Below are 26,525 nucleotides of genomic sequence, written 5' to 3' on the forward strand. Positions count from 1 at the left end.
TTTGGACGATTTTATATTACAGGGTCTAAATTCCACAGTTACTAACAAATGATTTTTGAAAAAATGTTTTACACAATGTCAACAATCATCTGTATGTAAATGTGTGATTTAGGGTGAGATGTACTAAGCAGTGAACAGAGTGGAGAAGTGAGCCACGTGGAAAAGTTGCTCATGGCAACCATGGGCAGCCTGTATAAATTTATAGTATGCAAATTACAAATTTTAATTCAATGCTGATTGGTTGCCATTGGCAACTTCTCCACTGGCTCACTTCTCCACTCTTTTCACTGCTTAGTACATCTCCTCCTTAGACCCTTAAAATCGCTCAAAAATAGACCAACTATTGACCAAAATCGAATTTTTAGGAAATATACCCCTTGACTCTGAGTCGAAAGAGTTTATAGAGCTTCATTTAGTCCCTTCTTTCATATAGCACTTACCCACCTACAATGTATAATTTCTGTGTTATATAAAGACCACTCAAGTATGTGATACTTGCTATAGTATCCTTTCCCTGTGCCTAGGGGTTGCTTTAGCCTCTAGCCATTTTTTTCATGTAAGTAGTGCTGTAATGCATGAGTATATATAGTGAAGGGAACCCATGTGCAGGCTTCGTACAGGCCCCCTCCTCCCTGGCAGCAGCTGCAGTGCTGTACACTCTGGTTGTGTGCCAGAGTCTACTGCGCAAGCGCAGGTCTTCGGGACCATGGCACATGCGCCTTGTCTCCTTGTGCCGGATGCCGCAGAACTCTGGAGGGGTAACTATAATTCTATGGGTGCAGGGTGTGCGATGTGAACTGCACACCATGCACCCATTATAGATACTGGTAGGTATCTCCTGTAACCACAGAGCTGTGCTTGTTTGCACTTGTGGCATCTATGGTAGCATGACGCATGGCATGTGATGACATCAATAGCGGCTTCCCATTGTTGTCAGTGAGTTCCGTAATAAATAGATATTGTTGTCATTGAGTGATTTTATAAATAGATATATAGAGGGAGCGATAGAGAGAGAGACTCTGTAACTACACGTGTTCCTAATTCTATGTATGGCTTATGGTTTTTGTTATTATATAGACAGCAAGTGACCAACCTATTGACCATTTCACTGTAACTGTGATTAGTTATAAACCTACTCTAGACAATGTGTCTTCCTGACAACAGGTCTTTGTTTTAACAGCTTTCAACAGTACCAGTAGCAATCTGAATCTTCCCAACATGTATTATACATCACTCCAGTACAATATGAAATGGCCTTTAGCGACGATAGGACATGCAATTTCCAAATGTTTGTACGATTACAGTTAGTGACAGGATGAAAATATTTAAATTCTCCAGTGATTTACAAATAATTACCTTCTCCAGATCCGGCTCCTGCAAAGCCAAAGCAAGTTCATTGTTATCCATCACAGATGCTGCAGCGACATCTAGAGGTGTGGAACCTCGCATGGACGGAGATGCTGGAAAGAGTATTTTGTTTAAACCATCAAATTAAAAAACATGTCCAATTAAAATATACCAATGCAGTACACTACTTTATAAGGTCAGCTTTACAATCCATAATAGGGAAAGGAATAAAGATACAGGTATTGTAATTAAATATTTTTTTGGACTTGCCGATGACACACAATATTTTAATTGTCCAAAAATCTATATAGTTAAAGAGCAAGTAAAGGTTATCAATTTAAAGAGAACGAAAAAAAGAAAGAAAGCGGGTGTGTGCGTTTGTGAGTGAGTGTGTGTGTGTGTGTGTGGGGGGAGGGAGAATTAAATGTACTGTAACTGTGTTGGGGGGAGATATCAGTGATACCCAGTGACAGGCAGAGAGAGCTCAAGGGAACAGAAAAAATAAATTAACAAATGGTTAATTGTAAGGGCTTGTATTTTAAAGTGCTGCTTGGATTTGTAAGTGTATGTGAGTTGGTAACAGCAAAAGCAGGAGCTGGAAGCCGAGTGAAAAGGAGGTGCAGTGAGCTGGAACAACTGCAACTGCTAAGTGGAGTATCGGTGCCGCAGGAGAGAGTACTACGGCTGCATAAAAGTGAAGGACCAAGAACCGCACAAAGATAGATAAGTATAAGCCAGCTTAATTATTGTATAAGTGAGATTGTTTGTCTTCTACTTTTTCTTTTTGCTGCTTTTTCTTTGAGAGTAACAGGGAGTTAGACCTTACAAATCAATATGGGAGGGGCTGTGATTGGGGACCTCACTCAGTGCATGTCGTGCAAGATGTATGCACACCTGGAGTTACCGGCCCAGTGTGATTACATCTGCACGAGGTGTGTGCGAACAGTTGCCCTGGAAGCCCAGGCAACTGATCTAGAGCAAACCGTTACGCGACTGAGGGAGATTCACAATCTCGAGCGAAGTTTAGACAGAACGGTGGAGGAGTTGCGGGAGGGGTCACTGGTAGAAGAGGATGATGATCAGGTAGCCAGCTGGGTCACAGTTAGAAGGAAGAAAAAGAGGGGGAGGCTCGACATCTCCGAACTATCAAACCCGAACAAATTTGCCCGGCTGGACGAAGAATCGGAGGATGATAGTGAAGAAATGACGGTGCCGGAGGAGACTGCTCCCTCTAGCATCCAGAGTAGCAGTCCCTCTGGCGCGGTTGGGATAAAAGATAGTGAGGTACCTAGTCAGATGGTGGTGGTAGGGGATTCTATCATCAGGAAGGCAGATAGGGCAATCTGCTACCGGGACCGTGATCGCCGTACAGTCTGTTGTCTCCTGGGTGCTCGGGTACGGCACATCGCGGACCGGGTAGATAGATTGTTGGGAGGGGCTGGGAAAGATCCGGCGGTCTTGGTGCACGTTAGCACCAATGACAAAGTTAGCGGAAGGTGGGATGTCCTTAAGAAAGACTGTAGGGACTTAGGAAAGAAACTTAAGGCAAGGACATCTAAGGTAATATTCTCGGAATTATTACCCGTGCCACGCGCTAGTCCAGGGAGGCAGAGGGAGATTAGGGAGGTAAATGTGTGGCTTAGGGATTGGTGCAGGAAAGAGGGGTTTGTGTTCCTGGAACACTGGGCGGACTTCTCAGTCAGGCGCCATCTCTTTTGTCGTGACGGATTGCACCTGACTGAGGAGGGGCAGCGGTGCTGGGGGGGAAGGATGGTTAGAAGGTTGGAGGAGATTTTAAACTAGGAGCCTGGGGAGAGGGTTTAGCTAGAAACTACGGGTCATGCAGTGAGAATAGTGGTGATGGCGGTAGTAAACGAAATGGGGGAGAAGTTGGGGGGAGTGTAAGAGCAGGCGGTAAGGTTACTAACATGGGTACTAAAAGGGATTTTACCAAAGCACTAACCAATGACGATTACAGGTCATCATTGCTACATAAGGTGAAAGATGTCCCTAACGCAAGGGAAAATACTTATCTTAGTTGTATGTATGTAAACGCTAGAAGCATTACTGGTAAAAAGGGCGAACTAGAAATACTTGCAGCAAGCAAACAGTATGATATTACAGGCATTACTGAAACTTGGTGGGACGAATCTCATGATTGGACAGTCAATCTAGAGGGCTATACACTGTTTAGGAAAGACAGACTAAATAAAAAGGGTGGAGGGGTGTGTCTTTACGTAAAGCCGTTTTTAAAACCTGATATACGGGAAGATATTCAGGATGGGAATGGAGACACTGTTGAGACATTATGGGTAGAAATTGCATGTGGGGAAAAAGGAATAAAAAAGTTAGTATTGGGTGTATGCTATGAAAAGATGAGAGTATTTTTCAGGGATATTGAATGGGAAGGTTTGTTTTTAGGATAAAATACTATGGAGAAATGGGAGGTACTAAAATTCCTGCTAGCTAAAAATACACTCAAATTTATTCCTACGAGCAGCAAAAAAAGGAATAAAAATCATAAACCGATGTGGGTTAACAAAAAGATAAAGGAACTTATGGGCAAGAAAAGGTGAGCATTTAAAAAATACAAATCTGACGGGGAAGCAGAGTCATTTCAGCACTATAAGGAATGTAACAAAATATGCAAAAAGGAAATAAGAGAAAAACTAGTAGCAAAGGAAAGCAAAGCGAATCCCAAAAAATTATTTAAATACATTAATAGCAAGAGATTAAAGAAGGAGAGTATAGGCCCTTTAAAAGACAAGTTGGGAGTCTTAAGCAAAAATGATAATGACATAGCGGACACACTAAATGAGTTTTTTTCAACAGTATTTATTAGAGAGGACCCAATTCAGGGACTAACATATAATCTCAATAATGAGAATATCCCACTGATAGGTACTTATTTAAGCGAGGAAGTAGTCTGTGACCGATTAAAACATTTAAAGATTAATAAGTCACCAGGTCCCGAAGGTATTCACCCAAGGGTTCTAATGGAGCTTCACTCTGAACTTGCAAAACCGCTATTTTTGATCTTTAAGGATTCAGTTATATCAGGTATGGTTCCCAAAGACTGGCGTATAGCGGAAGTAGTGCCTATATTCAAAAAGGGAAGTAAAGCTGAACCAGGTAATTATAGACCAGTTAGTCTTACATCTATAGTGGGGAAAGTATTGGAAGGTATTCTAAGAGATAGTATTCAGAAGTTGCTTGAAGTCAATAAGGTCATTAAAAGGAATCAACATGGGTTTATGAAGGACAGATCCAGGGCCGGTCCAAGGGCGCTATGCATCCCGGGCAGGAAAAGGGGTGTGGCCTAATACAGGGGGCGTGGTCAGTTACGCCCCCTGTACATTGCTAGCGCCGCTTGAATGCTGAGCGGTGCGCGATGACGTCATCGCGCACCACACAGCAAAAGGTCCTCTCCACGAAGGGAAACTAGACGCTATGCGTCTAGTTCCCTTCGTGGAGAGGACCTTTGCTGTGCGGTGCGCGATGACGTCATCGCGCACCGCTCAGCAAAGTTACTCTCCACGAAGGGAAACTAGACGCATAGCGTCTAGTTCCCTTCACAGAAGGGGGACGGCAGCGGGCAGCGGAGGCGGACGGGGGACACAGCGGGCAGCAGTGGCGGATCTTGCCACGGTGCGGCGCCCTCCGGATGGCGCCAGCGCCCTCCGGAAGGCGGCGCCCCGGGCAAAAGTCCTGCTTGCCCGTGGCAAGATCCGCTACTGGACAGATCCTGTCAAACCAACTTACTTGGCTTTTATGAAACAGTGAGCGCAAACCTAGATCAGGGTAAAGAGGTGGATGTAATCTTTTTAGATTTTGCCAAAGCATTCGACACTGTACCACACGAGACTTATCTACAAGCTACAAGAATCCGGGCTAGGAAGCACAATATGCACTTGGGTCAAAAACTGGTTAGATAATAGGGAGCAGCGCGTTGTGGTTAATGGATCTTTTTCAACTTGGACTAAAGTACTAAATGGTGTGCCGCAAGGCTCAGTATTAGAACCGCTATTGTTCAATATTTTCATTAACAACCTAACAGAAGGTCTAGAGAGCATGGTGTCAATTTTTGCAGATGATACCAAATTGTGTAAAGTTATAAATGCGGAGGGGGATGCTGAGTCGCTTCAGAACGACTTAGTTAAATTAGAAGCTTGGGCAGCGAAATGAAGAATGCGCTTCAATACAGACAAGTGTAAGGTAATGCACTGTGGTAACAAGAACAAAAATAACACCTACCTACTAAATGGGGTAAAATTAGGGGATTCTGTATTGGAAAAGGACTTAGGTGTCCTCATAGATAGCAAACTAAGCAGTAGTACCCAAAGTAGGACTGCAGCAAAGAAGGCTAATAAGATATTAGCATGCATAAAACGGGGAATTGATGCTACGGACGAGAGTATTATACTCCCGTTATATAAATCACTTGTGAGGCCACACCCTGAATACTGTGTACAATTCTGGACACCTTACTACAAAAAGGATATCCTGGAGCTAGAAAAGGTTCAAAGGCGGGCAACCAAACTAATTAAGGGTATGGAGACGCTGGAATACGAGGAAAGGCTTGCAAGACTAGGCATGTTTACACTGGAAAAGAGGAGATTAAGAGGGGACATGATCAACATTTACAAATATATAAGGGGACAATATACAGATCTTGCGCAGGACCTGTTTTTGGTTAGATCAACACAGAGAACTCGTGGACACTTGCTCAGGTTAGAGGAGAGGAGATTCCGCACAATACGGTGTAAAGGCTTTTTTACGGTAAGGACGATACGTGTTTGGAATTCCCTGCCTGAGGGAGTTGTAATGGCAGACTCAGTCAACACCTTTAAGAATGGGTTAGATAAATTCCGAATGGATAAGGATATCCAGGGTTACGGGGCATAGTCACGCACTATGGTTATTATAAAAAAGAGGAGTAAAACGTAACGGCAGTCATCAACTTCAGTCAAAATTTTATACAAAATAATCGTGCATAGGAGACCACAAATAGGTTGAACTCGATGGACAATTGTCTTTTTTCAACCTTAGATACTATGTTACTATGTTAGCGTTGTGAGGGGGACGTAGTGATAAAAGTACTAATGGTCCCGTATAGCATTAAATTGATCACTTGTGTAGTTTCAGGCTGGTGACATACTCCATTCGAGAGATGAACCAAGCCTGATTCAGTACCTCTAAATTTGTGGAAAGTACAGATTTTTCCCAATTATGAAGAAGTTGATACTTTGCTGCATGAGCAACGTGTAAGGCAAGTTTGTTGGCGTGTTTAGCAAGTTGTCACAGCAAGAGGTTATTAGGAGACAGGGTGATACACAGGGTCATATAGACAGAGGAGGAGGCCTGTGTGCGGGTGATATTCAGTATGCCGACTGTTGAGATCCCGGCGCCGGAATCCTGACACCCGGTATACCGACACCTATTCTCCCTCTTGGGGGTCCACGACCCCCCCTGGAGGGAGAATAAATAGCGTGCCACCGTGCACGCAGCGTGGCCAGCACAGTGAGCCCGCAAGGGGCTCATTTGCGCTCACCCAGCTGTCGGTATGCTGGCCGCCGGAATACCATACTACACCCCTGTGTGCATCTTCCTACATGAGGGCCCCCTCCTCTGTAGCCGGCAGCACAATAATCTGAGCACTAAGGGGCAAACAGTCTACTGTGCATGCCCAGATCTCTGGGTCAATGGCGTGGTGACTATTTTCCAGAAAAGATCCTTAATGCGCATGCATCAAATGTCAATGGTTTGAACCGGTGATTTGTTAAGAGGGGGCGGGGGGCAATTCTCTCTCTGGCACAGAGCACCAAAAAGTCTAGTTACGGCTCTGTAGTTGTATTAAACCTGGAGGTAAAGGGGGGAATTCAAATGTTTGAAAAGTCGGTTGGGTGTCTGTTTTGTCCTGTCTATTAGATAGGAAAAAACAGACACCCAACTGGCTTTTCAAACAATTGAATCTCCCCCAAAGTATCTTTGAGAGAACTTTCTTCTAATTATGTTGCTTCGCCCTACCCATATTGTTTTTCCAGTATATAAAACATCGATCATTTTTAAGTAAAGAAGTGTTATTAGCACCATACAGCTGGTCATAAATATTGGTTATGTTAGCACCAAGATACTTTAGAGAGATTGATATCCATTTGAAGTCAAAGTTAAGTTTTAGTTTCACAAGATAGTCCAGGAGACGAAAAGCTAGAGCTTTAGACTTGTTATTATTCATAATGTTGCAGAGCTCGGAAAGTTCCCCAAAGAAACTGTGTAAGGAGGTGAGCAGTTTGGTGAGAGTAAGAAGGACAATGTCAGCAACAAGTGAAATTTTGTACTAACATCACAAATATCTGGATTGGATCCTACTAGCTAAAGACTCAATAACGAAGGTGACAATAAGAGGTGAGAGGATACAGCCCTGTCTGGTGATGTTAGATACGGAAAAAAGAAGTTACGTTAAGCCACCCAGGATGAGAGAATACAGAGCAAGTGGCAGATAGGAAAGTTTTAATCCATTAATTGAATGAATAATGTGAGTTATGTGTTTAGTGCTGTTTAGACAGGACAAAAGCCACATTGCCTGCATGGATCGGTGAAGTAAGGGGTTTAGCCTATTTACCAACATGTTAGCAAAGACTTAAGTTTGTATTTACCAGGGCTATGGTTCAATAATTAGGACAGATCGAAGGGTCCTTCCTTACCCTTCCTTACCCAGTATAGGAAATTAGGTTGTTTTTGCCCTTGTTGTGTCAGGATGAAAGAAGTGACATTTAAAGATGTTATTAAATGTCTATTTTACATGCGTGACCAAAGTGTACTTAATAGTCTTATGATAAGTCATCCCAACATAGTTGAAGTGGTGTGAGACTGGGCACAACTAAAGAAAGCTTTAGGACTACCTGGTGTGCACTGGCTCCTCCCCCTATGACCCTCCTACAGACCTCAGTTAGGATACTGTGCCCGGAAGAGCTGACACAATAAGGAAGGATTTTGAATCCCGGGTAAGACTCATACCAGCTACACCAATCACACCGTATAACTCGTGATACTATACCCAGTTAACAGTATGAACAATAACTGAGCCTCTCAACAGATGGCTCAACAATAACCCTTTAGTTAAACAATAACTATATACAAGTATTGCAGACAATCCGCACTTGGGACGGGCGCCCAGCATCCACTACGGACTACGAGAAATAGATTTACCGGTGAGTAAAATCTTATTTTCTCTGACGTCCTAAGTGGATGCTGGGACTCCGTAAGGACCATGGGGATTATACCAAAGCTCCCAAACGGGCGGGAGAGTGCGGATGACTCTGCAGCACCGAATGGGCAAACTCTAGGTCCTCCTCAGCCAGGGTGTCAAACTTGTAGAATTTAGCAAATGTGTTTGACCCCGACCAAGTAGCTGCTCGGCAAAGTTGTAGAGCAGAGACCCCTCGGGCAGCCGCCCAAGAAGAGCCCACCTTCCTCGTGGAATGGGCTTTCACTGATTGAGGATGCGGCAGTCCAGCCGCAGAATGTGCAAGCTGAATCGTACTACAGATCCAGCGAGCAATAGTCTGCTTTGAAGCAGGAGCACCCAGCTTGTTGGGTGCATACAGGATAAACAACGAGTCAGTTTTCCTGACACTAGCTGTCCTGGAAACATAAATTCTCAGGGCCCTGACTACGTCCAACAACTTGGAAGCCTCCAAGTCTTTAGTAGCCGCAGGCACCACGATAGGTTGGTTCAAATGAAAGGCTGATACCACCTTAGGGAGAAACTGGGGATGAGTCCTCAATTCTGCCCTATCCATATGGAAAATCAGATAAGGGCTTTTATATGACAAAGCCGCCAATTCTGACACACGCCTGGCCGAAGCCAAGGCCAACAGCATGACCACTTTCCACGTGAGATATTTTAATTCCACGGTTTTAAGTGGCTCAAACCAATGTGACTTTAGGAAATCCAACACCACGTTGAGATCCCAAGGTGCCACTGGAGGCACAAAAGGGGGCTGAATATGCAGCACTCCCTTAACAAAAGTCTGAACTTCAGGTAGTGAAGCCAGTTCTCTCTGGAAGAAAATCGATAGAGCCGAAATCTGGACCTTAATGGAACCCAATTTTAGGCCCATAGTCAACCCTGACTGTAGGAAGTGCAAAAAACGGCCCAGCTGAAATTCCTCCATTGGGGCCTTCCTGGCCTCACACCACGCAACATATTTTCGCCAAATGCGGTGATAATGGTTTGCGGTCACTTCTTTCCTAGCTTTAATCAGCGTAGGAATGACTTCCCCCGGAATGCCCTTTTCCTTCAGGATCCGGTGTTCAACCGCCATGCCGTCAAACGCAGCCGCGGTAAGTCTTGGAACAGACAGGGCCCCTGCTGCAGCAGGTCCTGTCTGAGCGGCAGAGGCCATGGGTCCTCTGAGATCATTTCTTGAAGTTCCGGGTACCAAGCTCTTCTTGGCCAATCCGGAACAATGAGTATAGTTCTTACTCCTCTTCTCCTTATTATCCTCAGTACCTTGGGTATGAGAGGAAGAGGAGGGAACACATAAACCGACTGGAACACCCACGGTGTCACTAGAGCGTCCACAGCTATCGCCTGAGGGTCTCTTGACCTGGCGCAATATCTTTCTAGCTTTTTGTTTAGGCGGGACGCCATCATGTCCACCTGTGGCCTTTCCCAACGGTTTACAATCAGTTGGAAGACTTCTGGATGAAGTCCCCACTCTCCCGGGTGGAGGTCGTGCCTGCTGAGGAAGTCTGCTTCCCAGTTGTCCACTCCCGGAATGAACACTGCTGACAGTGCTAACACGTGATTTTCCGCCCATCGGAGAATCCTTGTGGCTTCTGCCATCGCCGTCCTGCTTCTTGTGCCGCCCTGTCGGTTTACATGGGCGACTGCCGTGATGTTGTCTGACTGGATCAGTACCGGCTGGTTTTGAAGCAGGAGTTTTGCCTGACTTAGGGCATTGTAAATGGCCCTCAGTTCCAGAATATTTATGTGTAGGGAAGTCTCCTGACTTGACCATAGTCCTTGGAAGTTTCTTCCCTGTGTGACTGCCCCCAGCCTCGAAGGCTGGCATCCGTGGTCACCAGGACCCAGTCCTGTATGCCGAATCTGCGGCCCTCTTGAAGATGAGCACTTTGCAGCCACCACAGCAGAGACACCCTGGTCCTTGGAGACAGGGTTATCAGCCGATGCATCTGAAGATGCGATCCGGACCACTTGTCCAACAGGTCCCACTGAAAAGTTCTTGCATGGAACCTGCCGAATGGAATTGCTTCGTAGGAAGCTACCATTTTTCCCAGGACTCGCGTGCAGTGATGCACCGACACCTGTTTTGGTTTCAGGAGGCCTCTGACTAGAGAAACACTTTTTTCTGTTCTGTGTCCAGAACCATCCCCAGGAACAGTAGACGTGTCGTAGGGACCAGCTGTGACTTTGGAATATTTAGAATCCAACCGTGCTGTTGTAGCACCTCCCGAGATAGTGCCACCCCGACCAACAACTGCTCCCTGGACCTCACCTTTATCAGGAGATCGTCCAAGTACGGGATAATTAAACTCCCTTTTTTCGAAGGAGTATCATCATTTCGGCCATTACCTTGGTAAATACCCTCGGTGCCGTGGACAGACCAAACGGCAACGTCTGGAATTGGTAATGACAATCCTGTACCACAAATCTGAGGTACTCCTGGTGATGATGGTAAATGGGGACATGCAGGTAAGCATCCTTGATGTCCAGTGATACCATGTAATCCCCCTCGTCCAGGCTTGAAATAACCGCCCTGAGCGATTCCATCTTGAACTTGAATTTTTTTATATATGTGTTCAAGGGTTTCAAATTTAAAATGGGTCTCACCGAACCGTCCGGTTTCGGTACCACAAACATTGTGGAATAGTAACCCCGTCCTTGTTGAAGGAGGGGCACCTTGACTATCACCTGCTGGGAATACAGCTTGTGAATTGCCTCTAGCACTGCCTCCCTGCCTGAGGGAGTTGTTGACAAGGCAGATTTGAGGAAACGGCGGGGGGGAGACGTCTCGAATTCCAGCTTGTACACCTGAGATACTACTTGAAGGATCCAGGGATCCACCCGTGAGCGAGCCCACTGATTGCTGAAGTTTTTGAGACGGGCCCCCACCGTACCTGGCTCCGCCTGTGGAGCCCCAGCGTCATGCGGTGGACTTGGAGGAAGCGGGGGAGGACTTATGCTCCTGGGAACTGGCTGTATGCTGCAGCTTTTTCCCTCTACCTCTGCCTCTGGGCAGAAAGGACGCGCCTTTAACCCGCTTGCCTTTATGGGGCCGAAAGGACTGTACCTGATAATACGGTGCTTTCTTTGGCTGTGAGGGAACATGGGGTAAAAATGCTGACTTCCCAGCTGTTGCTGTGGAAACGAGGTCAGAGAGACCATCCCCGAACAACTCCTCACCTTTATAAGGCAAAACTTCCTTGTGCCTTTTAGAATCTGCATCACCCGTCCACTGCCGAGTCCACAATCCTCTTCTGGCAGAAATGGACATTGCACTCATTTTAGATGCCAGCCGGCAAATATCCCTCTGTGCATCTCTCATATGCTCATCTTTTATATGCTCTATGGAAAGCAATATAGTGTCCCTGTCTTGGGTATCAATATTTTCCGACAGGGAATCTGACCACGCAGCTGCAGCACTGCACATCCATGCTGAAGCAATAGCTGGTCTCAGTATAATACCTGCGTGTGTATATACAGACTTCAGGATAGTCTCCTGCTTCCTATCAGCAGGCTCCTTTAGGGCGGCCGTGTCCGGAGACGGTAGTGCCACCTTTTTTGACAGACGTGTGAGCGCTTTATCCACCCTAGGGGATGTTTCCCAACGTGACCTATCCTCTGGCGGGAAAGGGTACGCCATTAGTAACCTTTTAGAAATTACCAGTTTCTTATCGGGGGAAGCCCACGCTTCTTCACACACCTCATTTAATTCCTCAGATGGGGGAAAAACCACTGGAAGTTTTTTCTCCCCAAACATAATACCCTTTTTTGTGGTTCCTGGGGTAATTTCAGAAATGTGCAACACATTTTTCATTGCCTCAATCATGTAACGTGTGGCCCTATTGGAGTGTACATTTGTCTCATCGTCGTTGACACTGGATTCAGTATCCGTGTCGACATCTGTGTCTGCCATCTGAGGTAGCGGGCGTTTAAGAGCCCCTGATGGCTTTTGAGACAGCTGGGCAGGCACAAGCTGAGAAGCCGGCTGTCCCACATCTGATATGTCGTCAAACCTTTTATGTAAGGAGCTGACACTTTCACGTAATTCCTTCCACAAGTCCATCCACTCAGGTGTCGGCCCCGCAGGGGGTGACATCACATTTATCGGCACTTGCTCTGCCTCCACATAAGCCTCCTCATCAAACATGTCGACACAGCCGTACCGACACACCGCACACACACAGGGAATGCTCTGACTGAGGACAGGACCCCACAAAGCCCTTTGGGGAGACAGAGAGAGAGTATGCCAGCACACATCAATAGCGCTTTATAACACAGGGATTAACACTATAACTGAGTGATTTTTCCCAATAGCTGCTTGTATACACAATATTGCGCCTAAATTTAGTGCCCCCCCTCTCTTTTTTACCCTATGTAGTCTGGAAACTGCAGGGGAGAGCCTGGGAGCGATCCTTCCAGCGGAGCTGTGAGGGAAAATGGCGCCAGTGTGCTGAGGGAGATAGCCCCGCCCCTTTTTCGGCGGACTTCTCCCGCTTTTTTCTATGTATATCTGGCAGGGGTATTTTACACATATATAGTCTCTATGACTATATTATGTGTTTTTTTGCCAGCCCAGGTACTTAATATTGCAGCCCAGGGCGCCCCCCCCCCCAGCGCCCTGCACCCATCAGTGACCGGAGTGTGAGGTGTGCATGGGAAGCAATGGCGCACAGCTGCAGTGCTGTGCGCTACCTTGTTTGAAGACCGAAGTCTTCTGCCGCCGATTTCCAGGGCTCTTCTTGCTTCTGGCTCTGTAAGGGGGACGGCGGCGCGGCTCCGGGAACGGACGATCGAGGTCGGGCCCTGTGTTCGATCCCTCTGGAGCTAATGGTGTCCAGTAGCCTTAGAAGCCCAAGCTAGCTGCAAGCAGGTAGGTTCGCTTCTTCTCCCCTTAGTCCCTCGATGCAGTGAGCCTGTTGCCAGCAGGTCTCACTGTAAAATAAAAAACCTAAAATAAACTTTCTTTCTAGGAGCTCAGGAGAGCCCCTAGTGTGCATCCAGCTCAGCCGGGCACAAAATTCTAACTGAGGTCTGGAGGAGGGTCATAGGGGGAGGAGCCAGTGCACACCAGGTAGTCCTAAAGCTTTCTTTAGTTGTGCCCAGTCTCCTGCGGAGCCGCTATTCCCCATGGTCCTTACGGAGTCCCAGCATCCACTTAGGACGTCAGAGAAATGAAGTATGTTGAGTCGCAGTACTTGTTAAGAAAGGTAGACGTCCCATTATTTTTCTGTTATTGCAACACTTGTGGCTTCGGACAACTGTCCTAGTGTTTATTACAACCATTCCATGGTTACTAAACTATGTTTACTGTTGTTTGAAGGAAAAGTTGACATGGGAGAACAAGACGCAATTACAATTGAAAGTTAATAGATTCTATCATTAAGACTATACATACAGAAAATACATACCTAGACCAACACTACTGTTCTCCAACAAGTAGCCAAGATGCTCAAACATGGCCTTTTGGTTTTGCCTACTAATTCTGCAAAAGTAGCAGAGGAATCTGCAACAACTTGCCACCATCTTGGGGAACGCAATTTGCTGTAATAGACCAGATAAAAATGTTAAAAATAAGATTTCAGAAAAATTTAATTTTCGTTCGATAACGATGCAAATGAGATAAACCGAGTTACCTGAGATTTATCACCTCCTAGCACATTCACCATGACCTCCATAACAGTTTCATGCATCCCTAGGACTCGCATCAAATTTGGATGTTGATAGAAGACTTTGTTGTTCATAATGTCACTAAAAGGGAGGAGAAAATGTTATATTATATCCCAGGGTATTTATTAATCAACAGTGGGTCAGATACACTCAGGGTTGTACTGGCCCACAGGGATATAGGGGAACCCCCCGGTGGGCTTCACTGCCCGGGGGACCCACCTCCTCCTCTAAGGATCAGGTTCTAGACTGTGTACTTTAATTATACATTATACATATGTTACCTTATACTACACGGGACTACGGTGTATTTCTACAGTGCATTGCTGTTATTAATCCTGTACATTAGCATGTATGCAGTATTTACTACATATACACTATATGGACAAAAGTATTTGGCCACACCTGTATTTTATTGCATTCAGGTGTTTCAATCAGACCCGTTCCCACAAGTGTATAAAATCAAGCACCTAGCCATGCAGTCTCCATTTGCAAACATTTGTGATACAAAGTAGGTCATTCTGAAGAGCTCAGTGACTTCAAGCATGGTACTGTGATAGGATACCACCTTTGCAATAAGATGGTTTGTGAAATTTAATCCCTGCTGGATATTCCACAATCAGCTGTTAGTGATATTGGGGGTCATTCCGAGTTGTTCACTCTGTATTTTTTTTTCGCAACGGAGCGATTAGTCGCTAATGCGCATGCGCAATGTCCGCAGTGCGACTGCGCCAAGTAAATTTGCTATGCAGTTAGGAATTTTACTCACGGCATTACGAGGTTTTTTCTTCGTTCTGGTGATCGTAATGTGATTTCTGGGAGGAAACTGGCCGTTTTATGGGAGTGTGTGAGAAAACGCTACCGTTTCTGGGAAAAACGCGGGAGTGGCTGGAGAAACGGAGGAGTGTCTGGGCGAACGCTGGGTGTGTTTGTGACGTCAAACCAGGAACGACAAGCACTGAACTGATCGCAGATGCTGAGTAAGTGTGGAGCTACTCAGAAACTGCTAAGAAGTGTCTATTCGCTATTTTGCTAATCTTTCGTTCGCAATTTTGATAAGCTAAGATTCACTCCCAGTAGGCGGCGGCTTAGCGTGTGCAAAGCTGCTAAAAGCAGCTTGCGAGCGAACAACTCGGAATGACCCCCATTATTAGAAAGTGGAAGTGTTTTGGGACAACAGCAACTCAGCAACGAAGCAGAGGACCACGTAAAATCACACAGCGGGATCATTGATTGCTAGATCGTATGGTGCATAAAAGTCGCAAACGTTCTGCTCATTCCATAGCTGAAGAGTTCCAAACTTCCACTGCCATTAATGTAAGTACGAAAACTGTGCAGCGGGAGCTTAATGGAATGGGTTCCCATGGCCAGGCAGCTGCATGCAAGCCTCACATCACCAAGTCCAATGCCAAGCATCTAATGGAGTGATGTAAAGCACACTGCACTGGACTGTGGAGCAGTGGAATGTGTTCTGTTTAGTGACAAATCACACTTCTTTGTTTGGCAGTAAGATGGTCGAGTCTGGGTTTTGGATGCTGGGAGAACATTACCCTGCCAGACTGCATTGTGCCCATTGAAGGGCATTTCTAATGCTTTAGCATACCAAGACATTTTGGGGGTCAGTCCGACCTGACCGCACACTGCCATTTTTCACAGCGCTGAGATCAGGTCACTACTGCGCATGCATATGCACCGCAATGCGCAGGCACGTCGTATGGGTACAAAGCGGATCGTTGCTGGGCAATGGATTTAACAAAGAATCCATTCGCACAGCCGATCGCAAGGAGATTGACAGGAAGAGGGCGTTTATGGGTGTCAACTGACCGTTTTCAGGGAGTGGTTGGAAAAACGCAGGCGTGTCCAAGCGTTTGCAGGCTGAAGTGATCGCAGCGGCTGAGTAAGTTCAGACCTACTCAGAAACTGCACAAACTGTACTGCTCGGCTGCACAGGCGTTCGCACACTTGCAAAACTAAAATACACTACCCAGTGGGCAGCGACTATGCATTTGCATGGCTGCAAAAAGTAACTAGCGAGCGATCAACTTGGAATGACCCCCTTTGGACAATGCTATGCATCTCACTTTGTGGTAACCGTTTGGGGGAGGCCCTTTTCTATTCCAACATAACTGTGCCCTAGTGCACAAAGCAAGGACTATAAAGACATGGTTTGATGAGTTTGGTGTGGAAGAACTTGACTGGCCTCACAGAGCCCTGACCTCAACCCCATCGAGCACCTTTGGGATGAACTGGAACGGAGATTGCGAGCCACGCCTTCTCGTCCAACATCATTGCCTGGCCTCATAAATGCTCTACAGAATGAATGGGCATAAATTCCCACAGAAACACTCCAAAGTCTTGTGGAACATCTTCTAAGAAGAGTGGAAGCTGTTACAGCTGCAAAAGGGGGACCAACTCCATATTAAAGTATATGTATTTGAATACAATGTCATTACAGTTCCTGTTGGTGTAATGGTCAGGCGTCCGAATACTTTCGTCCATATAGTGTATTTACCATGCACGCTCAGATCATTAGACAAACCAATGTGGTGTGGTGGCTAGCCACACCCACCTGGAGACTGACTATATCCCAAAACATGGACCCCTACCACTGCATTTCCCGGTGGGCCCTTCATGACCCAGTCCGACACTGGACACACTGCAGTCCAGATGGACACCTGGATCATACTGACATAACACTTTATCATTTGTGTGTTCATCTTCAAGAGGTCCATATGTTTTCAGTAGAATATTATATTGTTGTGTGTATGCAATGATCAACCATCTACAATAAATTGAACCAATATAACCCAGGTGATAAGAATCAATGATAGATCTGTGTAATCTGGCTCTGAAAGTGGGCAGCATCACTGCAGGTGTACAATGCTCTGTTACCATGTATTGAGATAATCGCTAGACAATGTGTTTGTACTTTGGTAAATAATCATGTTTAAAATGTCATTATCTCTACTGACTGCCTTTAAAGCCACTTTATCAACTATATGTGATACTTTTAAAATTTTGTGTAAAACTAAATATAAATGAGCACAAAATAATCTGATTCGCTCCTCAGCTATATTTCTTGTAAATAGTGAATATACACAGAAACACCTTCTATATGTTATATTACAGATGCACATTCCATATATTAAAAGTAAACATAGGAGACACCTTCCATATGTTATAGCATTGAAACACCTTCCATATGTTATAGCATTGAGACATCTTCCATATGTTATAGCATTGAGACATCTTCCATATGTTATAGCATTGAGACATCTTCCATATGTTATAGCATTGAGACATCTTCCATATGTTATAGCATTGAGACATCTTCCATACTGTATATTATAGCAGGTATTCCCAATCTCTGTCCTCAAAGCACACTAACAGTCAGGGCAGTCTTTTCATATGGGCTCAATGGGCTCTTGCCCAAGGGCCCCAGGAGTAAAAGGGCCCTAGGCTGATAGCTGAGGGTCCCCTCTTTCTAGGGGTACCAGATTTTTTAAAATCGGCCCTGGGGAACCGGAGATATCCGACTTCAAAGCAGTGGTCCCCATCCAAGCCTGTTAATTGTTCTTCCCAGCCACATATCTCTGGTTCTGGCTGACTTAGAGTTTTTCTGAGGATATACTCCAAAAGCTGCGACTCTCCCCTTTCAGTGGACACTGGCAGCTTGTCTCTGCTATGCCCAGAACCAGAGATATCAGCCTTCAAGCAGCTGGTCCCTGCTCCAGCTCCACACGCCTAATATGAAGTTTTATATTTTTGTTGGTGGATTGCTCTGGTTCCTGAAGTCTGATCCCCAAGTCCCCAGTTTCTCCTGATAGGTGTCCCCAGTACCTCCTGAAAGGTGGGACTCTCTATTTTTTTTTTACCCCATTAAAGCTAAGAAATCTATTTCCAGGAACTGGAGATATATGCAGTAAAGCAAGCTGCCCTGACCTCCAGAAAATGATGAATATTAAGCCCACTCCACTATCCACACTTCCCCTGTGTATTAAACACCCCCTACCACCCTGGAAGTCATGAACCAGGGCCCCTTCATTCAGCACAATGTCCCCTTCTACAGTTTAGTGTTCTCCTTCCTGCCCCATTTGTGCAGTAAAGGAGTACCGTATATACTCGAGTATAAGCCGACTTATTCAGCACTTTTTTTTGTGCTGAAAAAGCCACCTCGGCTTATACTCGAGTCAGTGGCAGTGCAGTGTGAAAGAGGGACACGGAGCGCACAGCGCGCGCCTCTCCTGTGTCCCTCCTGCATCTCTGGCGGCAGCGGCGGGTCTATTGAAGGAAGTACCCGTTCGTGACCTCGCTCTGATCACGAACCGGCACTTCCTTTAATAGACCCGCCGCGGCCGCCGGAGATGCAGGAGGGACACAGGAGAGGCGCGCGCTGTGCGCTCCGTGTCCCTCCTTCAGAAGACAGCGCGGCATCGACGGAGGGGTAAGTAACAGGCACTTGGGGAGGGGGCATATGCGGCAGCATGAGGGGCATATGTGGCAGCATGAGGGCATATCTGGCAGCATGAGGGCATATCTGGCACTGTGGGGCATATCTGGCAGCATGAGGGGCATATCTGGCAGCATGAGGGCATATCTGGCAGCATGAGGGCATACCTGGCAGCATGAGGGCATATCTGGCAGCATGAGGGCATATCTGGCACTGTGGGGCATATGTGGCAGCATGAGGGACATATCTGGCAGCATGAGGGCATATCTGGCACATCTGGCACTATGGGGCATATTTGGCAGCATGAGGGCATATCTGGAACATCTGGCACTGTGAGGCATATTTGGCAGCATGAGGGCATATCTGGCACATCAGGCACTGTGGGGCATATCTGGCACTGTGGGGGCATATCTGGCAGTATGAGGGCATATCTGGCACTGTGGGGGCATATCTGGCACTGAGGTGGCATATCTGGCAGTATGAGGGCTGTGTATGGCTAGAGCTGCATTTCCCACCCTAGGCTTATACTCGAGTCAATAAGTTTTCCCAGGTTTTTGTGGTAGAATTAGGTGCCTCGGCTTATATTCGGGTCGACTTATACTCGAGTATATACGGTAATTAGCAGAAATTATTTTTCCAGGTTCTACATGCTGAGCGAAAGATAGAACCCCCCCCTACCCCTCGCGGAACATCAAAGCTGCCGCTGATAGCACCCCCCACCCCTACTGCTGATGGGTGGGTAGGGGCCCCAGTGCATTGCTGTGCCCAGGGGCCTACACTGCTGTTAAGACGGCTCTGCTAACAGTGCAGGTTTTAGTGATATCTAGGCTTCGGCACAGATGGTTAAATCACAATAACTGAAGTACTAATTAAGTCACCTGTGCTCAAGCATGGATAGTACTAAAATCTGGACTGTTAGTGTGCCATGAGGACAGAGGTTGGGAATGCCTGTGTTATAGTATAGAGAACCCTTCCACATATTATAGTACAGGTTGAGTATCCCTTATCCAAAATGCTTGGGACCAGAGGTATTTTGGATATCGGATTTATCCGTATTTTGGAATAATTGCATACCATAATGAGATATCATGGTGATGGGACCTAAGTCTAAGTACAGAATGCATTTATGTTTCATATACACCTTATACACACAGCCTGAAGGTCAATTTAGGCAATATTTTTTACAACTTTGTGCATTAAACCAAGTGTGTCTACATTCACACAATTCATTTATGTTTCATATACACCTTATACACACAGCCTGAAGGTCATTTAATACAATATTTTTAATAACTTTGTGTATTAAACAAAGTTTGTGTACATTGAGCCATCAAAAAACAAAGGTTTCACTATCTCACTCAAAAAAGTCCGTATTTCGGAATATTCCGTATTTCGGAATATTTGGATATGGGATACTCAACCTGTATACAGAAAAAAACTTCCATATGTTATAGTATAGCGACATCTACCATATGTTATTATATTCACAGATACCTTTTGTAAGTTATATTATTCAATGACACAAGACGGATGACAAAACTTTTAATACAACTTAGCTTTATTTTATAAGAAATATACTTAAGTTCTTTCAGCCTATTGGAATAACTAAGTTAGTTTATGGCTGTGGAGTGTTCATTTCTAACACAGTGACAGCTGCTACAATGTGGCAATACTGAACAGGCCAAATTCTATATAAATCCTTCACAGTGACATTGGATTAAACTATGGCTAATTTGTTGCAAAGTTTTAATTGCTGGTTTATGAGTCATTGAAAGGCTTTTTGATATCCATATCCATCATATGTATCAAGCGTCCCCCACACCTTCGAGGTCACAATCTCATTTGAGCAGGACTATCTTCAATTGTGTTTCTTGTCTTGATGTGTAATTTGTCTGTATTAAGATCCTCTCATTGCACAGCAATTTATAAAAAAAAGATAATGATAAGGGGTCTAATAGGCCCTACACACTGGGCAATATGAGTGAAAGATATGAATGAACTCGTTCATTAATGAATGAGATACCGTTCATATCGTGCAGTGTGGAGACAGCAACAAGGAACGATGCGCGGCCCCGCACTCGTTTATCGCTGGTGCTCCGTCGCCTGTGCATGCAGGCCAATATGGACGATCTCATCCATATTTGCCTGCACTGCTATGGAGCCGGGTGACGGGGGGAGTGAAGAAACTTCACTCCCCTCGTCACTGCCCCCCCTCCTCCCCCCCGCCGCCAGGTCACCCGTATCCGCCATCGGGCAGCTCGGCGGCGGATCCAGCATGACAGGATGATAGAGAAGCATAACCACCTCTAGTTCTTATAGTAAACTAAAACTGTATGAAAGGGAGGGGGCTGTTTGACAGCAAAAATAAATGGAGCTTCTGCTTAGTTACTTTATAAGTACTTGCCCTCATGCTAATTTTACTAAACATAATGGGGTAAATTTACTAAGATGGGAGATCTATTTAAGATGGGATGTTGCTCATAGCAACCAATCAGATTCTACTTCTCATGTATCTAGCACCTTCTAGAAGTTAATACCAGGAATCTGATTGGTTGCTATGGGCAACATCCCATCTTAAATAGAACTCCCATCTTAGTAAATTTACCCCAATGTTCTATCCTTTTAGCCTTCCCTTTATAGAGCCGAGAGTGTTGGTTGTTTACATTGCTCTGGGATGGAAAACTAAGCTGCTCTCTATATACAGTGTAATCCAGTACAGAAGGATCAGCTGAGCTCATACAATGACATGGCAGAAAGATGGAGTGATGCCAGAAAGAAAAAATTAAAGCCCCACATGTACAAGGAAAAGGTAAAGTTAAGCTAAGGCAGACAACCCACTTTAAATAGAGAAACCCTTTCAACTTGCTAAAAGAATTACGTTTGCGAGCAGGGCCTTCCTACCTCTATGACTGTTTGTTTATTACCCAGTTTGTTTTATCACTGTGTCCAATTGTAAAGCGCAAACGGAATTTGCTGAGCTATAAAGGAAACGGTTAATAAATAAATAAATAAATGAATAAAATAATTAGAATACCATACCCCAAACCATCAATCATGAGCATCTCCTCTTCTTTTCCCATCCGCACACTTAGTAAGGAGCGTATCTGCCCCAATGAGGCCAAAAGGTTTATGGTATCTTCCACAGAGGCAGCACTGATCGTATAGGTTTTCCGCATAGCCCGCAGCAACTCTCCAATACTGTCATATTGCCGACGTAGAAGGCTGAACATTATACGCACAAGCTCTGGGTCTTGAATGTGGTCCTCTTGAGCCCACCGTACCATAGTTTGTGAGATAAGCTCTTTCAGTGTCGCTGGAGAGAAGTGTATGGAAAAAATGAAGCTGTTAAACTGTTAAGAAAACAGCAATACGTATAATGCAGAAATAAATAAATAGCCATTTCACAAACATACCCATATCCAGTATACAGTAACATTACATTTAATATATTGAGAAAATGAAGAAAGCCCCATTTATAACGAGGATTAGAGCACAGTTGCAGGTGGTGAATGAATGATGTTAATAAAGTTGATCTCCTACAATATCTGAACCAAAGCCCAGAACACATCTCAGAAAACAATGTTAAGGAAGGTGGCTGGCTGGGATGACATGTCTTCACTGTGCTAAGTACAGTAAGTAGATTTCTACCCAAGTGAAAGCAGTTTTGGTCCCAAAAGCAAATGCCTAAACAGGCCTAAACGCCGAACAACAGATGAAAAATAACTCTTTAGAAAGCAATCAAAAAACTTGTGTAAGAGATTCTTGGAGAATGCCATGTTCATAAAATGAATCAATCATTGTTTTCATATATACTGTAGCTTCAAACCTGTAGGGACCATACACAGAAGAGTATTCTTCTCAAAACTCCAATTCTGCATGTGAAAAAATAGATTTTTTTTGTACTTACAGTTACTGTTCTCTAAAATCCATTTAGGAGAGGCTACTTAGTGTAGGATACAGAGGGCGCAACAAAGGATTTGTCACTCAAACTGCTACAACTCCTTTGTAATGTAGCTCCTTCCCTATATGCCTTGCAATAGCGCCTTACTTTTTCCAGACTGCCTTACAGTACCAACACAGGTGCACGATGGATGCCTGCCAAGGCAACCTGTTTCTTTTATTTTTTTTATGGTCCAATTTGCAAAGCAGTACTGTGTAACATCTCTTAGGAAGACGACACATATGATGGCACAGTTTGGACTTACATAGCTTGGGGACTTCAGGTTGTGTTCTAGTCTCTGTTCATTTTCAGGGCCCCATGTCCAGACCTTCGAGGTTGGTGAGAGCTTCCTGGACGTTGTGGTATAGAGCCCTAGCTGAGCGTTTTTTCTATGCACACTTTTTAAATGTTACGTGTATGGTGGTCTGTGTTCAAAGTAGCTTGCTATTGTTAATATTTTTTGTCTCGCACAGCACCTTTCTGAGTGTACCCTAAACTAGGGACATATCCAACATTAGACAAAACCCCAGCAGATTTCCTCAGCACATAGCAATAAACCAGCAAGATAAACAACCTACATGATAATCGTAAAGCAGAGATCTCTGTCACCTACAGTTGTGCTCATAAGTTTACATACCCTAGCAGAATTTGTGATTTTCTGGCCATTTGTCATATGAATGGTAACTCACAAACTTTTCTTTCACTCATGGTTAGTGGTTGGGTGAAGCCATTTATTGTCAAACTACTTTGTTTACTCTTTTTAAATCATAAAAAGAGTGTCCACCACAGCTCACCTGAAACTTTTCCCTGGAGCAGCATACCCAAAAAAGAAAGTGGATATCTGTGCTTCAGAAAACTAGATGCCTACAGTGCTTCAACATTCTTTGATATCTCCACGATGACTACAGAATCCTCTTCCAACTCCTCACCCTCATATACAAGGTCTTCTCCAACGCCGCTGCTTTCTACATCTCTATACATAACCCCTATTACCCTCTCCAGTCGGTCAATGACAATCACCTTTCCTCCCCTCTGGTTACCACATCTCACTCCACTGAAACAATTCTATCAGACTATCCTCTTTCTGCATAGCTTCACATGGCTGTTGAATATATATCTTTTCATAAACGCATACCCGGTCCACCGCTTACCCTTGTCACCATGTATCTGACCTCACCCTCTTTCATCCTTGATCTCTGCCACTCTTGCTTCTTGTCCTCTGCTCCCCTTACTCTGGCTCACCCCTTGTGTCAACCGTTTGCCCTTTTTTCTTTAGAATGTAAGCTCCACTGAGCAGAACCCTCCTATTCTCTTTACTTATAACTCTCTCTTACTAGCTACCCTCTACAACTCTTCATTGGGCTCTTGCCCCTGGATTCTACTTGTACCTCTTTCAGAGACTCTAAAATAGTTACACCCATGCTAATGGGTAAAGGTTTCAACTGCACCCCTTGCATCAGTGGCTGAGTTGAACATTGAAGTGCTATTTGTTATTAATTTACTGTTTTGTATTGTTATACCATGTACTGTCTTGTTGTTTGCTCTCTGTACGCTGCTGCGGACCATATGTGGTGCCTTATAAATAAAGTCTAATAATAATAATAATAATAATAAAATAGGAACCTAATCCAGCCCAAAAAGAAGCACCAGAGATACTCCCGCACTCGCCCACATCCTCTGCCAGGAAAGGTAGCTGGGAAATGTGGCCTACTGTACAGGCTACATCACTAATGCAGCATTGGTAAATTACTCAAAATAAAATCCATGGTAACAGATGTTCAACAATCTCCTTGAATTTTTTTCCCAAAAGTAGGCACGTACGCCTATACTTTGTGTGATTCCAAAACTACATTTAATCTGGACTTGCTAAACCAGTAATGCTGCAGGCAAAAATGCACCAGTGCTGCTTTATCAGCAAAGCGAAATAATGCAAATGTTCCCAAACAACTGGACATGCAGAGATGCCAAGCTCACTTTCTGCCACCTAAGTTGTCCGAATGCCCCCCAGGGTGCCGTGTTCTGCACTTAAGTGATGTGATTGCTCCCCCAGGGTGGTTTGTTCTGCACTTCTCTTGTAACCTATATGTGCCAATAATGCAACTTGTAGGTCTGCCACAAGGTGTCACTGTCATCCTCTCTCTTACTGCAAACCTGGAATGAAACCAGATATATACAGTATTCCTGAAAGACTGTTGACAGATTCGATTCATGCATGTCTGACACTTCCAGAAAATCCTTCAACATGCTAAGCACTGTTCAGATTTGTAAATCCAGGTTTACATAGTGGTTTATTACAATAGTGGTAATGGTATATACAACACACTGCTTTACAAATGGTTTATTTACAAATTTAATAGCATTTGTGGACATATCTATGTCCAAACAATGTCCCTAATTGACAAGTAGATGATCTGCAAGTTGCAGCACTAACAGTTCACTGTTTAACACAGAGCTGCAGCGCTGCTTGACTGCTTTAGTGGATAGTGTAGAGATGCCTAGGACAGTGGTTCCCAAGTGCAGAAAATACTAACAGTCACTTTTAGGTTTTCTCCTAACCACCAAAAAAACACCTGCAAGCCACTAAAGAACAACTGCAGACAAGAACAAAGAACAACCAGGCTGTAAATGGTTGGAATGCTGGTTGGCTTAATAAAAAAAAAGCAAAAAAAAAAAAAGCATCCATTTAATTTCAGATGGTTGCACGAAGGCAGCCAAGATTCTAACCTATAAGTGCACTATTAGTCCTTGATGGATGGAAATGGAAAACAGCATACAAGTGATGGATTCTAGTGAGATATGGTGTTTATTGGCCATGTAGGTGTTTGATTACATTCTAGCCAGATCGGACCTATACGGATGTCGCGAGTTGGGGGCATGGGTGCTTTATGTGTTACAGGCTTTATTTTACATAGTGTCTGCGCTGTGTTTTGAAATTTGTAATACAGCTCCCAAGAATTAGCTACACAGAAAAGTAATGTCAACGAACCAGTGGTCAAGACCACTAGCCAACGAGACAGCATAACAACAAGCATACCTCCCAACTGGCCCGATTTTCGCGGGACTGTCCAGCTGTCCCACCCGCGGGCCGCAGTGTCCTGCGGTGGGGTGGGGGTGGGGGGGCAGTTGGGAGGCTCCTGCACTCGCTGCCCTGCTTAGCAGAGTAGCGGTGAATAGATGCTGTGCGCATGCGCAGAGCCAGCCCTAACCAATATGATGCCCTAGGCAAGATTTTGGCTGGTGCCCCCTAGCACCGCCGCTAGTTCTGCAGGAGATGCCTGGCATGAGTCAGCTGGCAGCTCTGCTAATGTCAGGTGCCTTTTGTTTATAAAAATGCATCTTATTTGCATTACTATGTGGCTAGGATGCACAAGCAGCTTCTGCTGATTAAAATGATATGCAGCATGCCTATATTCTGTGTGCGACTGTGGCTGTATCTGCATATGAAATGCTACATTACAGTGATTTCCAGGACTACACTGCAACGTAGCATTTTGTATGCAGATACAGCTGCAGTCACACACAGAATATAGGCATGCCGCATATCATTTTAATCAGCAGAAGCTGCTGGTGCCCCATAGCAGACCAAATGCCCTAGGCAATTGCCTAGTTTGCCTATGCCTAAGGCCGGCTCTGCGCATGCGCACAGCATCTATTCAGTGGAGCCAGAAGGAGAGGGGGCATGCCAGCGGCTCACGGAGCGCTGGGCATGCCCCCTCAGTGAAGAAAACAGGGCGTGGCACACGGTCGCAGGCCATCCGCGAAGCCACGCCCCTTTTCCATAGGCCACGCTCCCTTTTCGCCGCGCGTGTGTCTCCCTCTTCTAGAGATAAGAAAGTTGGGAGGTATGCAACAAGGTAAATACAGGCATATTT

The 26,525-nt window shown here is 45.0% G+C and overlaps 1 protein-coding gene across 1 annotated transcript in view; it reads right to left on the bottom strand.

The window, feature by feature from the left end:
• The window catches only part of RYR3 (ryanodine receptor 3), a 1,295,770-nt gene that overhangs the window by 449,315 nt on the left and 819,930 nt on the right, over positions 1-26,525 (bottom strand). Inside the window, 4 exon segments of the mRNA XM_063948019.1 lie at positions 1,357-1,460; positions 14,008-14,140; positions 14,233-14,347; positions 21,753-22,026. Of these exon segments, the coding sequence (XP_063804089.1) occupies positions 1,357-1,460; positions 14,008-14,140; positions 14,233-14,347; positions 21,753-22,026 (626 nt within the window).

The sequence above is a fragment of the Pseudophryne corroboree genome, chromosome 12 (assembly GCF_028390025.1).
Source record: "Pseudophryne corroboree isolate aPseCor3 chromosome 12, aPseCor3.hap2, whole genome shotgun sequence".
Lineage (NCBI taxonomy): Eukaryota > Metazoa > Chordata > Amphibia > Anura > Myobatrachidae > Pseudophryne > Pseudophryne corroboree.